Source organism: Neomonachus schauinslandi, chromosome 5, assembly GCF_002201575.2.
Source record: "Neomonachus schauinslandi chromosome 5, ASM220157v2, whole genome shotgun sequence".
Lineage (NCBI taxonomy): Eukaryota > Metazoa > Chordata > Mammalia > Carnivora > Phocidae > Neomonachus > Neomonachus schauinslandi.
This window is the reverse complement of record NC_058407.1, coordinates 48,924,104-48,935,915: the sequence shown is the minus strand read 5'-3', so window position 1 is coordinate 48,935,915 and position 11,812 is coordinate 48,924,104. Positions and strand designations below refer to the sequence as shown.

The 11,812-nt window shown below is 39.3% G+C and overlaps 1 protein-coding gene across 2 annotated transcripts in view; it reads left to right on the top strand.

Moving 5' to 3' along the window:
- The first annotated feature begins 661 nt into the window (after positions 1–661).
- CAND1 (cullin associated and neddylation dissociated 1) overlaps positions 662–11,812 on the top strand; it is a 42,398-nt gene continuing 31,247 nt past the window's right edge. Inside the window, exons 1-2 of one of the 2 annotated variants that reach the window (XM_021678679.1) lie at positions 662–1,057; positions 11,630–11,773. In XM_021678679.1, coding sequence (XP_021534354.1) covers positions 990–1,057; positions 11,630–11,773 — 212 coding nt within the window. In that variant the 5' untranslated portion in view covers positions 662–989. Of the gene's footprint in view, positions 1,058–2,272; positions 2,335–11,629; positions 11,774–11,812 lie in introns of those variants that run through there. The other variant, XM_021678680.1, reaches the window with a different exon arrangement.

The following is an 11,812-nucleotide window of genomic DNA, read 5'->3' as shown; positions in this document are numbered from 1 at the left end:
ACGCGGCATAAACCAAATACGCGGGGACCTAAAGGTTTTATCCGCCACAACTGACTCTCTAGACTACAAATCCCAGCATTCACTCCTCTCACGGGAGCCAAAGAAGACGCTACAAGTTCCTTCAGCCAATCACATCCTGACCCAGTGAAACACCCCGACTGAATTCTGGGATTTGTGGTTTTCACGTGGCAACATTATTTCACGGTGAAGGCAAAGTAGGCCACGCGTCCTATTCGAATGAAAGCTCCTTCTAATAATTCTTATGTTGGTCCCCACGCTACCCCTTAGCTAGCATTACTCCCTGGCCTTCTACTCCTTAAAAATCGTAAACCTTTCCTTTATTGTCATACGGAAAAAAAGCAAGTTATTCTCAGATTACAGCACGCTTGTCCCCCTCACCCCCCCGTCCTTTAACCGTCGCTTTCAAGTCTCGCGAGAACAGCGCCTTTCGGTCGTTGTCATGCCTCCTGAAAGGCGGTTCACGCGAAGACTGACGGAGGCCTCAGCCAACACGATTGCCTTTTACCTAGCGTCTCTATCGCGTGCGTGGGGAGACCTCCGTGAACCCTGACCTCGGCTTTCCGTGGCGTCCCGCGTTTGCCGCCCCCGCCCCCCGAGTGAAGGAGGCGGGTTTTGGCCTCTTGCCCTAGGGAGCGAGTGCGGAGAGAGTGGGAGCGAGACCGACCCGAGTGGAGGTGTCTGGCTCCCCGGAGAGGCCCTGCTGTACTCCTCGCTGCCCATGAGCTCCTTTTCCAGCGAGCAGCGCCGTCGTTAGGCCGACCCCGCAGTCTCTGCTTCCTCCAGGTCAGGCCCACGCCTTTCCGAGGAGGGGGCAGCCCGTCGAGGCACCTCCCTAGTCAGCGTCGGCGTCGCGCTGCGACCCTGGAAGCGGGAGCCGCCGCGAGCGAGAGGAGGAGCCCCAGCAACAGCGGCGGCGGCAGCGGGCAGCAGCACCAGCAACGCCAGCGGGCGGGATCGAGGCCGTCAACATGGCGAGCGCCTCGTACCACATTTCCAATTTGCTGGAAAAAATGACATCCAGCGACAAGGACTTCAGGTGAGGCCGAAATCCGACCGTAAACCCACCTTGGGGTCCCCCATCCGCGGCCCTGGCCCTCACACAGGCCTTGCCCCACCCCTTTGGCCTTAGCCGGTTGTGTGCTTTCCCGAGCTCTCCGGCCCACCACTCCGTTCCCTGATCCCGCAGGATCCTTTTTCTCCCACCTTCCAACCCCCTCCCCCCATTCTTTCCTCTAGGCCGTTGCCCGCCGCGGGTCCGAGGCCCCTTCTGCGTCCCCAGACGCCTCCACTGCATTCCTTGTTCCCCACCCCCAATCCCGAGACGTGATTTTCGTGTCCCAGGTAGTGTGAAGGGGCAAAATCACCCACCATTGTGGGGAAGGGGGTTGCTCTAGGCTTGGAGACCAGGAGGCCCGGGCCTACCGGCCAGCCCGCCTTAAGCGCTAGGCCGCCCTGCTTGCTAGGGCTGAGGCTGCTGCCGCTGCCCACTCCGGGCCCCAGCTGCCGCCTTTTTTCCCGCAGATGGGAGTGGGCCTAGGTGCATTCAGCTTGAATGATTTGCTTTATTTGAGCTTTCCACGGATTGGGTTATAAACTTTTTCTTTGGACAATTCCTTTCGTGAAGGTGGGAAGAAGGGGGTGGGGTGGGGAGGGAGCCAGGATGAGGAAACTTGACTCGCAGGGTTTTCCCGCCAGCATCTCTGTCATTTTTCCTTGTCAGGTGAAAACTAAGCAGAGATTCAGGGTTTCATTCTCATTTCCTTATATTCAAAATTACTGCCAGAAAGGTGAATTCCTGAACCTTAAACTAAAAAGTAAAGGAAGCAAATGGATCTTATTGATGGAAGTTTTCAAAAATGAGGGTGGTGAATATGAGGCTTTATTATAGCAGTTCTGTTCCAGGAGACTTGTACTGTCCGTTCCAAACCTTGGTAACATGCATTTTGAAGAATTGTTATATTTTCACGGATTATCTGGGTCCCCCACCCCCCTTTTTTTTGTACTACAGTGGTGGCTACATTCCTTCCTTCCCACCTCCTATCCCATCACAAATAAATAAGCTCCCAATCTAAAAAAATGCTTTTTTATTCTTTGATACTTCTTTTGTTCTCTAAGGCTTGGTGGTTGTATTTTGTGAGCATTTTAAATGAAAGAACAGATACCTTCAATTAAAATTGAGGCTGAAGTCTATTTTATTTTGTTTTGTTTTATTTATGTATGTATGAGCAGTACCCTTTAACACCTGAAAACATGTTCAGACCTCGTCTACTAGGAAGAGATTTTCCTGTTTGTGAAAAGAGAAGCATGAAAAATGTAAGGATTGTGTTCCTCATTAAAATTGATGTGCTGGTGTATTAAAATGGTCAGTGAAATACAATTTTGGTTCTGTGACTTCAAAGCCAGAAATGAGTTTTACAAAGTTTTGCTACCTAGGGAGTTGTTGGGTATTGCATTTGAAACTTTTAAAAATCCAGTTTGCTAATACCAAAGATTTTAGTGTTGTGACTTTTTGGAAGAGACATGTTTGTTTTGGTTATTTTGGTATTTTAGATTTGTGTAGATCAAAATCAAGATTTATTGGAGGAAATAAAAGTTTTGCTTTTGTTTTTGTGTGTGCGTGTTTTTTAAGGATTAGAATGCTGTTTACTTCCCTTTGGGAATTTTGCTTGCTCTCAATGCAAGACACTGAAATTTAAATACACATTTGAGTGGGATATATACATATATATAAAGGTTATATATGTAACCTTCCAGCTATGTAGAGTGTGTGGTGTGATTGCCCCCCCTTCCCATTTCTGTCAATTTGGTTCATTCTGTAAAAGTACTAACTAACAATTTCATACTAAAGATAGCACTTTGCTATAATACTATAATAGCATGATTTTGTTCAACTAGGTAGACTTGTGTATGGGTAATACGCTTAGAATAAACAAATCAAGTCGTGTTAGTACTGCATATGTGATTTTTGGCTCAAGCTATTTAAATTTTTTGTAAAGATAATATATACATGATGTTGTGTTTTCTTTTTTAAATAAACTATATGAAAGATATAATACTTTGATGTTAAGCTGTAGTCAGTGTTGAACTTGGTAAGAATTATCTACCAGTTTCAGCTAGAGTAAATCAAAACATTGCTTGGAGGATTGTTCTTCCAAAAGTGTAATATTGATATATTTCTAATAGTTGATGAAGAAGATAACTGTAGAAACAGTGACTTTCAGTTATCTGGCATTGTTAAGATATTTTTATTAACTGTGTTTTAAAGACTTGTAGTATGCTGAAGCCATCCAGTTAACAGACAAGTCTTTGGAACTAAAGTACTGTGTATATTAAATTACAGATATTTAAGAGATTAAAATAGTATTTGAAGTCAAGTATTTTGAACATTTTTCTGTATAATTTCAGTGTAGGCATTTATTTGAATATATGTGTTCTATTTTAAAATTATGCCTTCTACTTTCTCATTTGAAATTTGTTTATTTTGGTGTAAATATCACAGTTTGTTGCTACCTGTTTTCAAATACCTGCTAACAAAGATCTTGAGGACAGAGTTAATATTATAGAATAGTGCAAACCACTGTACTTGTGCTAAGGGGAGATGAAAACAATAATATATTTAAAAGGAAAAAAAAGTATTCCTCTCATGGTAGAATCCAAAGAGAATATGACCTACTTACTGGTCACAAAATATGGGCTCTAGTCATGTGTTCTAGTCTAGTAGGATTCTTTCTTGTGAACTGTTTGTGAGATCTTGGACAGGCTACTTAATTTGGGATTAAATTTTTACTTTGAGAGACTTGTACATGGGTGATTACAAAAGGTCCGTTATAGGCTGAAATTTTAGGTCTCTGGATAACTACATAGTCCATTCATATAAAGTAAAGTAAAGAAATGGGTATAGGCTTCAAATTTTTCAGATGTCAGCATTTTTAAAGAATCATTTTGTAGGATTTAAATCATGGGTTCAATTTATTGGTGGGGGGACATCTAACGTCCTTTTTCTTTCATGTTATAGTATTCTGTACTCTTTGAAGGTGGTATTTTAAGGTTTACTACTAGTACATAGGTCATTCTGTAGATAGCAGAATGAAAACTTTAATGTGCATGAACCAGGTGAATGCTCTATTTATGAATATTAACATTGAAAATTGAGTGGGTTGAGGTAACTGAAGTTTTCCTTTTATTTTCATATGCTTCACCACCAACTGAATACTTTAGTCTTCCAAGGAATAAAGAGCTGAAGAAAATTTACCACTGTTCTATCTTTATCTACATGGTAGTTAACATTAATGCTTACTGTCAACTTTATATACTTGATCCTGTTTATCCTCATAAGTCTAGTATAAAGTGGATACTAACAATCTGTATTCCAGTCCAGGAAACTGAGGTGTGGTGGTGGTAATTAAGTACTTACCCAAGGTGAGTTAGACATTAGATCTGGGATTTCCAGACCACCCCAAACCCCAACCGCAGAACATGAACTCTTAACTACCATGTTATGTTACTTCTCCAGGGTTTTGACTAGGGGACATTAAGACTAAGAACTTAAATTTCAGTTCCCTCTTAGGCTTATGGAATATTTTGTGCTAGAAGACACTTGTAATAATTCCCTGAGAAGGGACTACAGAATGGTCACGATCTAGTGCTTGCCCTCAGTAGTATTTACATGCTTGTTGAATAGTGAAGACACTTTTATAAAAAGATGAAGAACCCAGAGCAATATGTAGTTGTTAGCCTTAAATGGCAGAGAAGATGGAAGCACGGAGATTCATATTTGTGGAGTCACCTGAGCTAGGTCTTGAACTTGTAGGTAGAGAAAACTAGTGCAAGCGGGAAAGCTCACTATACAAGTAGATAATCTTGACTGGAGCTGGGGGTATTGTTTAGGGAACTGCTTGAGGGTAGGGACCTTGTTTTACTGAACTGAATCTTCCACTGTTTTGGCTTTGTGGGTTCCCAGGTGCTGCTAGTTTTAGTTGGATTTTAATTACAGAGTTAGAAAAGCGTGTAAGGATTTTGGGACATTTCTTCCAGAAACCATTGTAAAAACCTACCAGTCTATTTTTTTTAAATACCATTTGATACAATCTTAAAATAATTTACTGCATTGCAGAATTTCCTAGCTTGATAACAGTTTATGTTACCAAATTTATGTATGTATGTATGTGTTTTGGATATTAGCAGTTACTTTTTTCTTGGAAACTTTAAAATGCTACTAAAAATCGGAGTTCTGCACTTTCAGAGCTGGAAGGGACCTTAGAGAGCCTGTAACATACCTGAAAGTACCCTATGGGCATTTATAATAATGTAACAATAAATACTAGTGAAGTTCTCTGTACTACTTGTGCTTGAAGAAAAGTAAGTTTAATCAGAGGAGATAGATTTGTAGAGCTTAGGAAGGTGATTTCTGGGCACCTTTTAAGTACTTTGCAGGTTGATGGCCGTAAGTTACTGGATTTCACTTACGTGATAAAGGTGTACTGCTAACACTGATTATCAGCAATGATTAAGGCTCACCACTGAAGAAAGACCTCATTGAGGAAACTGGGAAGAAGAAAGAGGGCTAAAAATTAGTTTTACTTACATGAACAATATTGAGACCATCCTAAATTCATACTCCAAGGGAATAAATGAGAAAAAATGAGATGGTGGTGGTGTGTGTATGAGTTTTTTGAAAGATAATTAGCTCATTAGATGGTACAGTTGGCCCGTATCACTTAGATGTCTGTTAGTAACAAGGGTAAAATTGTGCTTGTGTATGAGAGGAAGGGTTGTGAGACTGCTCATTGTGCAATACAAGGTATCTATTTCTACCACTGTTTCTGCACATCTCTAAATTGGATTTATGATGAATAAGTTCTCCCCTCAAGGAACTTTCAGTCCAGTAGAATAAGCCAGGTGTGTAAGTTCTGTCGTATGACTGTCTTGTTCATAACTGTGTTTGCAGAGCCTGGCACACTTCCTAATGATGGTACTCCCAAAATATTTATTGAATACATGAGATGGCACTGCCAGTAGGTTATATCCACCTGGGACTGCCGTAGAAATTTGAAAGTTAACATTTTAACTTTTCTCTCTCCCACCTTAAGCCTTTTTTATTTTGTCCCATTGCATTACCATGTACCAAATGTCCCAGTTGGAAAACCTTGATGTCACCCTTCTACCTTTTTCTCATTGAATTCCCTGATGGGTATTTCTTAAAGTTTAGCCTTCCTGTCTCTGTCCTCTTTTTAATCCAGTCTTTGGTAACTCTTCCATTAGAATTTTCTTTCTAAATATCACAGCTGATCATTGCCTTCCCCACTAATTCCCATTGACTACAAGATGAACTCTAAACTTAGCTGTTGCCCACGTAAGATCACTGAAATTACTCTTCCCCAAGTTTCTGACAAGCTCTATGTAACTAATTCAGTGGATATTTTGTTTGCTTATCTATTTGATATGCAAGCACTGTTTATTACTTTTTCCTTCTTGAAATTCTCTTACATAGGCATCCTTGACACAAGTTGGATTTATTACCATTATGGTGAGGGAGAGAGAAGACACACTATGGGAGGTCTCAGTTAAAGAGTGGTAGGACCTATTCATTTGGGTAGTTTTGGGAAGGGTCTAAGGAAGTGGAGTTTCACACTGGATTGTTGGAAAGTGGGGCAGTTCCATTGTTTGACATCTTAATACGAGGAGGGGAAAACTAAAGCAGAGGAAAAGCTGTAATTGGTGAAGAAGTAGCAGTCAATGAGTTAGAGTGGAAGGTGTGTTTGGTATTTTGTGTTAAGTGAACTTGTCTGAAATTGATGTTCCATGAGGTTGTTTATGTTCTAGGAAAACAATACGCTTTCATTGTAAGCATCAGATCAGTTTGGAGTAACATTCAGATATAGCTATGAGCCTTAGATCAGTTCCTGGACTGCAGGGCTACTGTTATTTTGTGTTTTTGTTTTTTCTCTTTCTTAGTCCTCCCTTTTGACCAAGGGCAGATGAAATTGGGCTGCAGGGCATCATTGATTTATGATGTTAACATCTTGACTATTGCTGAGATTTTGTTGATTAGGATCAGAAGGAATGGCCATTCTGTGTAGTCTGTGGTTGAGCCAGGTTTATTAATCCTTTCTCCAGTTGTAAGGTGAGTGTTTGAACCATCTGATACGACAGTGGCTGCTAAATAACAGTAAGACTCGGGAAGGGGTACATACCTGACTGTAACACCCAAGTCCTGTGGTTTTCCTCCTACTGCTTTGTCCGTTTGCTAACTCATCCCTTACCATCCCCATATCTAATCCATTTCAAAGACTTATTTTAACCTTTTAAATCTCAAATAGTTGGTTCTTATTATTCTCAGTAGGTAGTACTATCAAGTTACCATGAACATTGAATACTGAGCCGTTACTAATAGGGGAAATACGGTGGTAGGTTCCTGTGAGCCTCTAGTCATAGCATTTTCATATTTGATCGGTTCATAACCTTGTTTTTATTTCTGTTTAAAGACAGCCTTATTTAATATATGTTGTTGATTCGTTCACACTGTGCTCATGGCCAACAGCACTATCACTTCATGCCTGAGAAAAGCTTATCTAATATATGTATTTTTTTCTGGAAGACACAGCTTTCTTGTACGTAGGAATACTAGAAGCACTACACTATGCTTGGGGGTCATTTTAACAGCAACATTACCAACAAAAAACACAAACATGCAAATGATGTGGCACTAGATAGAGAAGAGGATACTTTTTACAGTATGTGAGTTGAAACAAGAAGGCATTAACTTTGATAATAATGAGAATTGCTTCTGTGTCCATTTTTCTTCCGCCATAGATGGTCATAACCCTAATTGTAGCTACCATCATTTCGCACTTAGACTGCAACAGTAACCCTCCTAACTTTCTCCATTCATTTTGGCTAAATGAAGATTGGTTCTTTCTACGCTCTGACCATAGTGTAGGCTGGAGTAACGTTTCTGAAATGCACATTTGATCATTTTGGTGTACTGCCCATCTCTGACCCAGATGCCTTTCAGTAACTTCCCATTGCTCTTAGAAAAAAGACTAAAATCCCAATAAGACCCCCAAATCTCTTCAATCTCTTGGCCCTTGCTTACTTGCTCTCCCCCCCCCCCCAAAAAAAATTCCTGCCCATGCTTCAGAGTTCAGTCTTTCCTGATGCTCAAATCCCAGTGCAATCTGCATCAGGTTACTTTATTACACCATTGAGTTTTCTTTGTGCCCTATCCCTTTCCTTCCCTTCCTAGCATTTATCTCTGTTCATAATTACATATACAATTAACCCATATATGTAGTTTTTAAAACTAATATGTCTCTCTTTGATTGTATTGTAAGCTCCAAGACAGCAGGAACTGTTTGCTTTTGCCATCTCTTGTTTGTATAGAGTTGAGCACAGTACCTGATACATACATACTAGGTTCTCACTACAGAGTCAGATCTTTCTTATCTTGACGTCAGCCTACATTTCCATCTTCTTCCTGTTAGGCTTCTTTCTACCTACCTATGTCCCAGCCACACTTAACTGCTTCTTAGCCCTTCACTCAAAAGGGTTATGTCCCTCAGCATTGTTGCTGCAGCCGCCACCGCCCCCACCCCGACATAGACAAAAATAAAAATTTAAAATTCCAAACCAGCTTTCCCCATGCACACCGCTGTTAATCCTTTGAGATTCAAACTGTCGGTTCTTGGTGTGATCAGTGTCAAATGTCCTTGAGTATTTTTAAAAATCTGTAAGATTGAGATTTGTCCATTTACCTGTCTGTCTGCCATATTAGATGAAAAGGTTAGGAGGAAGGGACTGAGTCTGTTTTATCAGCTTATGTCTTAGCACCATGCATAGAACATTACATGCTTAAGAGACATTTTACAAATTGGCTTTTGAATCTGCCATGGACAGCTTTTTAGCTGGTTAAACAACTTTTCTTACAGGATGATTTTATAGTGCAAATTTTTGTATCAAATTAACAGAAGAAATTCTTAGAACTTTCTGTTTGGGGGTCACCATTAAAAAGTAACTCAGTATAACTTAATACTGTCTCAATCCATTTTTTCTCATTTTTAAAAGTAACCTATTGCTAATTTTACTGGGGCTCATTTCAGCTTTAAAAAATGTTTAACCATTGGTCATAGATTTTTTAAAATTAAAAACTTCTATTGAAGTATAGTTGACATACAATGTTACATTAGTTTCAAGTGTACAACAAAGTGATTTGACAATTCTAATTCTGTACATTACACAGTGCTCACCATGCTAAATATAGTCACCATACAAAATCCCTGCCATTTATTTTATTACTGGAAGTTTGTGCCTCTTAATCCCCTTTAATACCCTCCAGGTCCATGCATGTTGTTGAGAATGGCAAGATTTCATTCTTTTTTTGTGGCTATTCCATAAAATATCCCATTGTTCTTTAATCCATTTATTTGTCAGAGGACACTTAGGTTGCTTCCATATCTTGGCTATTGTAAATAATGGTGCAGTGAACATAGGGGTGCATGTATCTTTTTTAATTAGTGTTTTGTTTTTGTTTTTGGCAGATACCCAGTTGTGGAATTACTGATCATGTGGTATTTCTATTTTTAATTTTTTGAGGAACGTCCATACCATTTTCCATAGTGGCTGCACCATTTTGCATCCTACCAACAGGGAACGAAGGTTCCCTTTTTTCCACATCCTTGCAAATGCTTGTTATTTCTTGTATTTTTGATACTAGCCTATCTGACTGGTGTGAGGTAATATCTTGTGGTTTTGCATTGATCATAGATTTTTGAAAATTAGTAGACTTCTCTGAGGTCAGGAGCCAACGTTTATTTACTTTTTATCTATCCTTTGCTCATAGTCCAGCCTTTGTAGCATAATAGGCAATGAATAAATAAGTGGTAAATAAAGGAAAGAATCTGTGTACCAGTAGACTCCCTTCACAACCCTAAAACAACTTTTTGCATTGGGATTATTTGCTTTTTTACCTAAATTAATGGCCATGTTCTCTTCAACCAGGTGATGAGCATTTCAGGGGTCTTTAGAAGTCCTAACTACTGTGGTTTTATTTCATGATTTTATGGAAGTAAAATGGTTAAGATATTTTAATGTTTTGTGTGTAGAATTCCTGCATTAGTGCGCTATTACTCAGTTTTTTATTTTCTAGAATATTGTGTGGTTTTAATTTCATTTGTCATATAAAATGGGGAGGGGCTATCAATTACAAGTATGTTCATTTAAAAAAAGTACATGCTTTACCTTGTATAATCCCAATTTGAATACCAACTTTATAAGCAGTTTCACAAAACTTGGTAAGAATTGTGCTTGCATTGTAGTTTAAAACTTTGCCAAATTAGCATTAAATGAACATATCAACTCCTTAGATAACAAATAATGAATTCGTAAATCGGTAAGTTGTTTTGCCAATCCTTACCACATAGTTCATCGCCTGTATTGCCAGACTGTCTGCATAGCTATTTATCATTTCAGCTCCAATAGTTAGTGGTTTTTAATTGATTTAAACACAGATTTTGATATTTCTGTATGTAATATAAATAGTACACTTTTACTCAAACTTGATCTGGTTCAGATACAAGAAGAAGGCATTTAAGTAGTTGTTACTGCAGTTAGGTTTTTTCAGTAGGTAGAGAAGAGCCAGAATTAGGGGAAGAATTCATTTGGCCTCCAAACAGGGGGCTTTATTTCATAGTGTGATTATCTGTTACTCTTGAGAAAATACTTTTAAAACAATGAATCGTCTGGTGAGGTATATGAGAAAAAAATCTGAGAGTCTGTTTACCTCATTTTTGTCTCCTATTCAACCCTTTCATGTAAAGCTGAGATTAGACGATCACTCTGGGTTTTTTGTTAAGACTATTAAGTATTAAACTTGTCTTTGGCAGTAGTTCTTAAGGGGAGGAGGCTGGATGTCAGATGAAAATACGTTCTAGAATAGCCTCTTCACCATTTTGAAAATACATCTGATAACCTTGTGATGGGAGTTGGGGTAGAGCTGAGAATTTGTATTTTGGAAATTTCCCAGTAATTTTTTTTTTTTAATTTTTTTTTTAAATTTCTTATTTATTTGCGAGAGAGAGAATGAGAGACAGAGAGCATGAGAGGGAGGAGGGTCAGAGGGAGAAGCAGACTCCCTGCTGAGCAGGGAGCCTGATGTGGGACTCGATCCTGCGACTCCAGGATCATGACCTGAGCCGAAGGCAGTCGCTTAACCAACTGAGCCACCCAGGCGCCCGGAAATTTCCCAGTAATTTTTTAATATGTGACCCTTGCCCCTTGATCCCAACACAGAATATTATATAGGAAGGTATTCTTGATGTTCGTCGTTAAAGGCTTCCTAGATAAAATTCAAATCACATGCAAAGAAAAAGTGAAGAGGAGCTTTTCTCCTCCTAAAAGCAATGATACAGTTAATTAGAATGAAAGAACACTCACAGTAGATCCTATCTGTAACTTAAAACAGGACTGACCTGGGGAAGATAATTTAAAGTGATGGGTTCCTTATTTAAGAGAGTTTGTTAGGACTTAGTTAGATAAGGATGATAGCATTGTATTTGAAAGACATCTTTGTGCTTAAAAATTGAAATAATCAACAAATTTAATTTTTTGATAGGTTTATGGCTACAAATGATTTGATGACAGAACTGCAGAAAGATTCCATCAAGTTGGATGATGACAGTGAAAGGAAAGTAGTGAAAATGATTTTGAAGTTACTGGAAGATAAAAATGGAGAGGTACAGAATTTAGCTGTCAAATGGTAAGTGTTTTTTACTTGCTTCCCACCCCTATCAGCCCC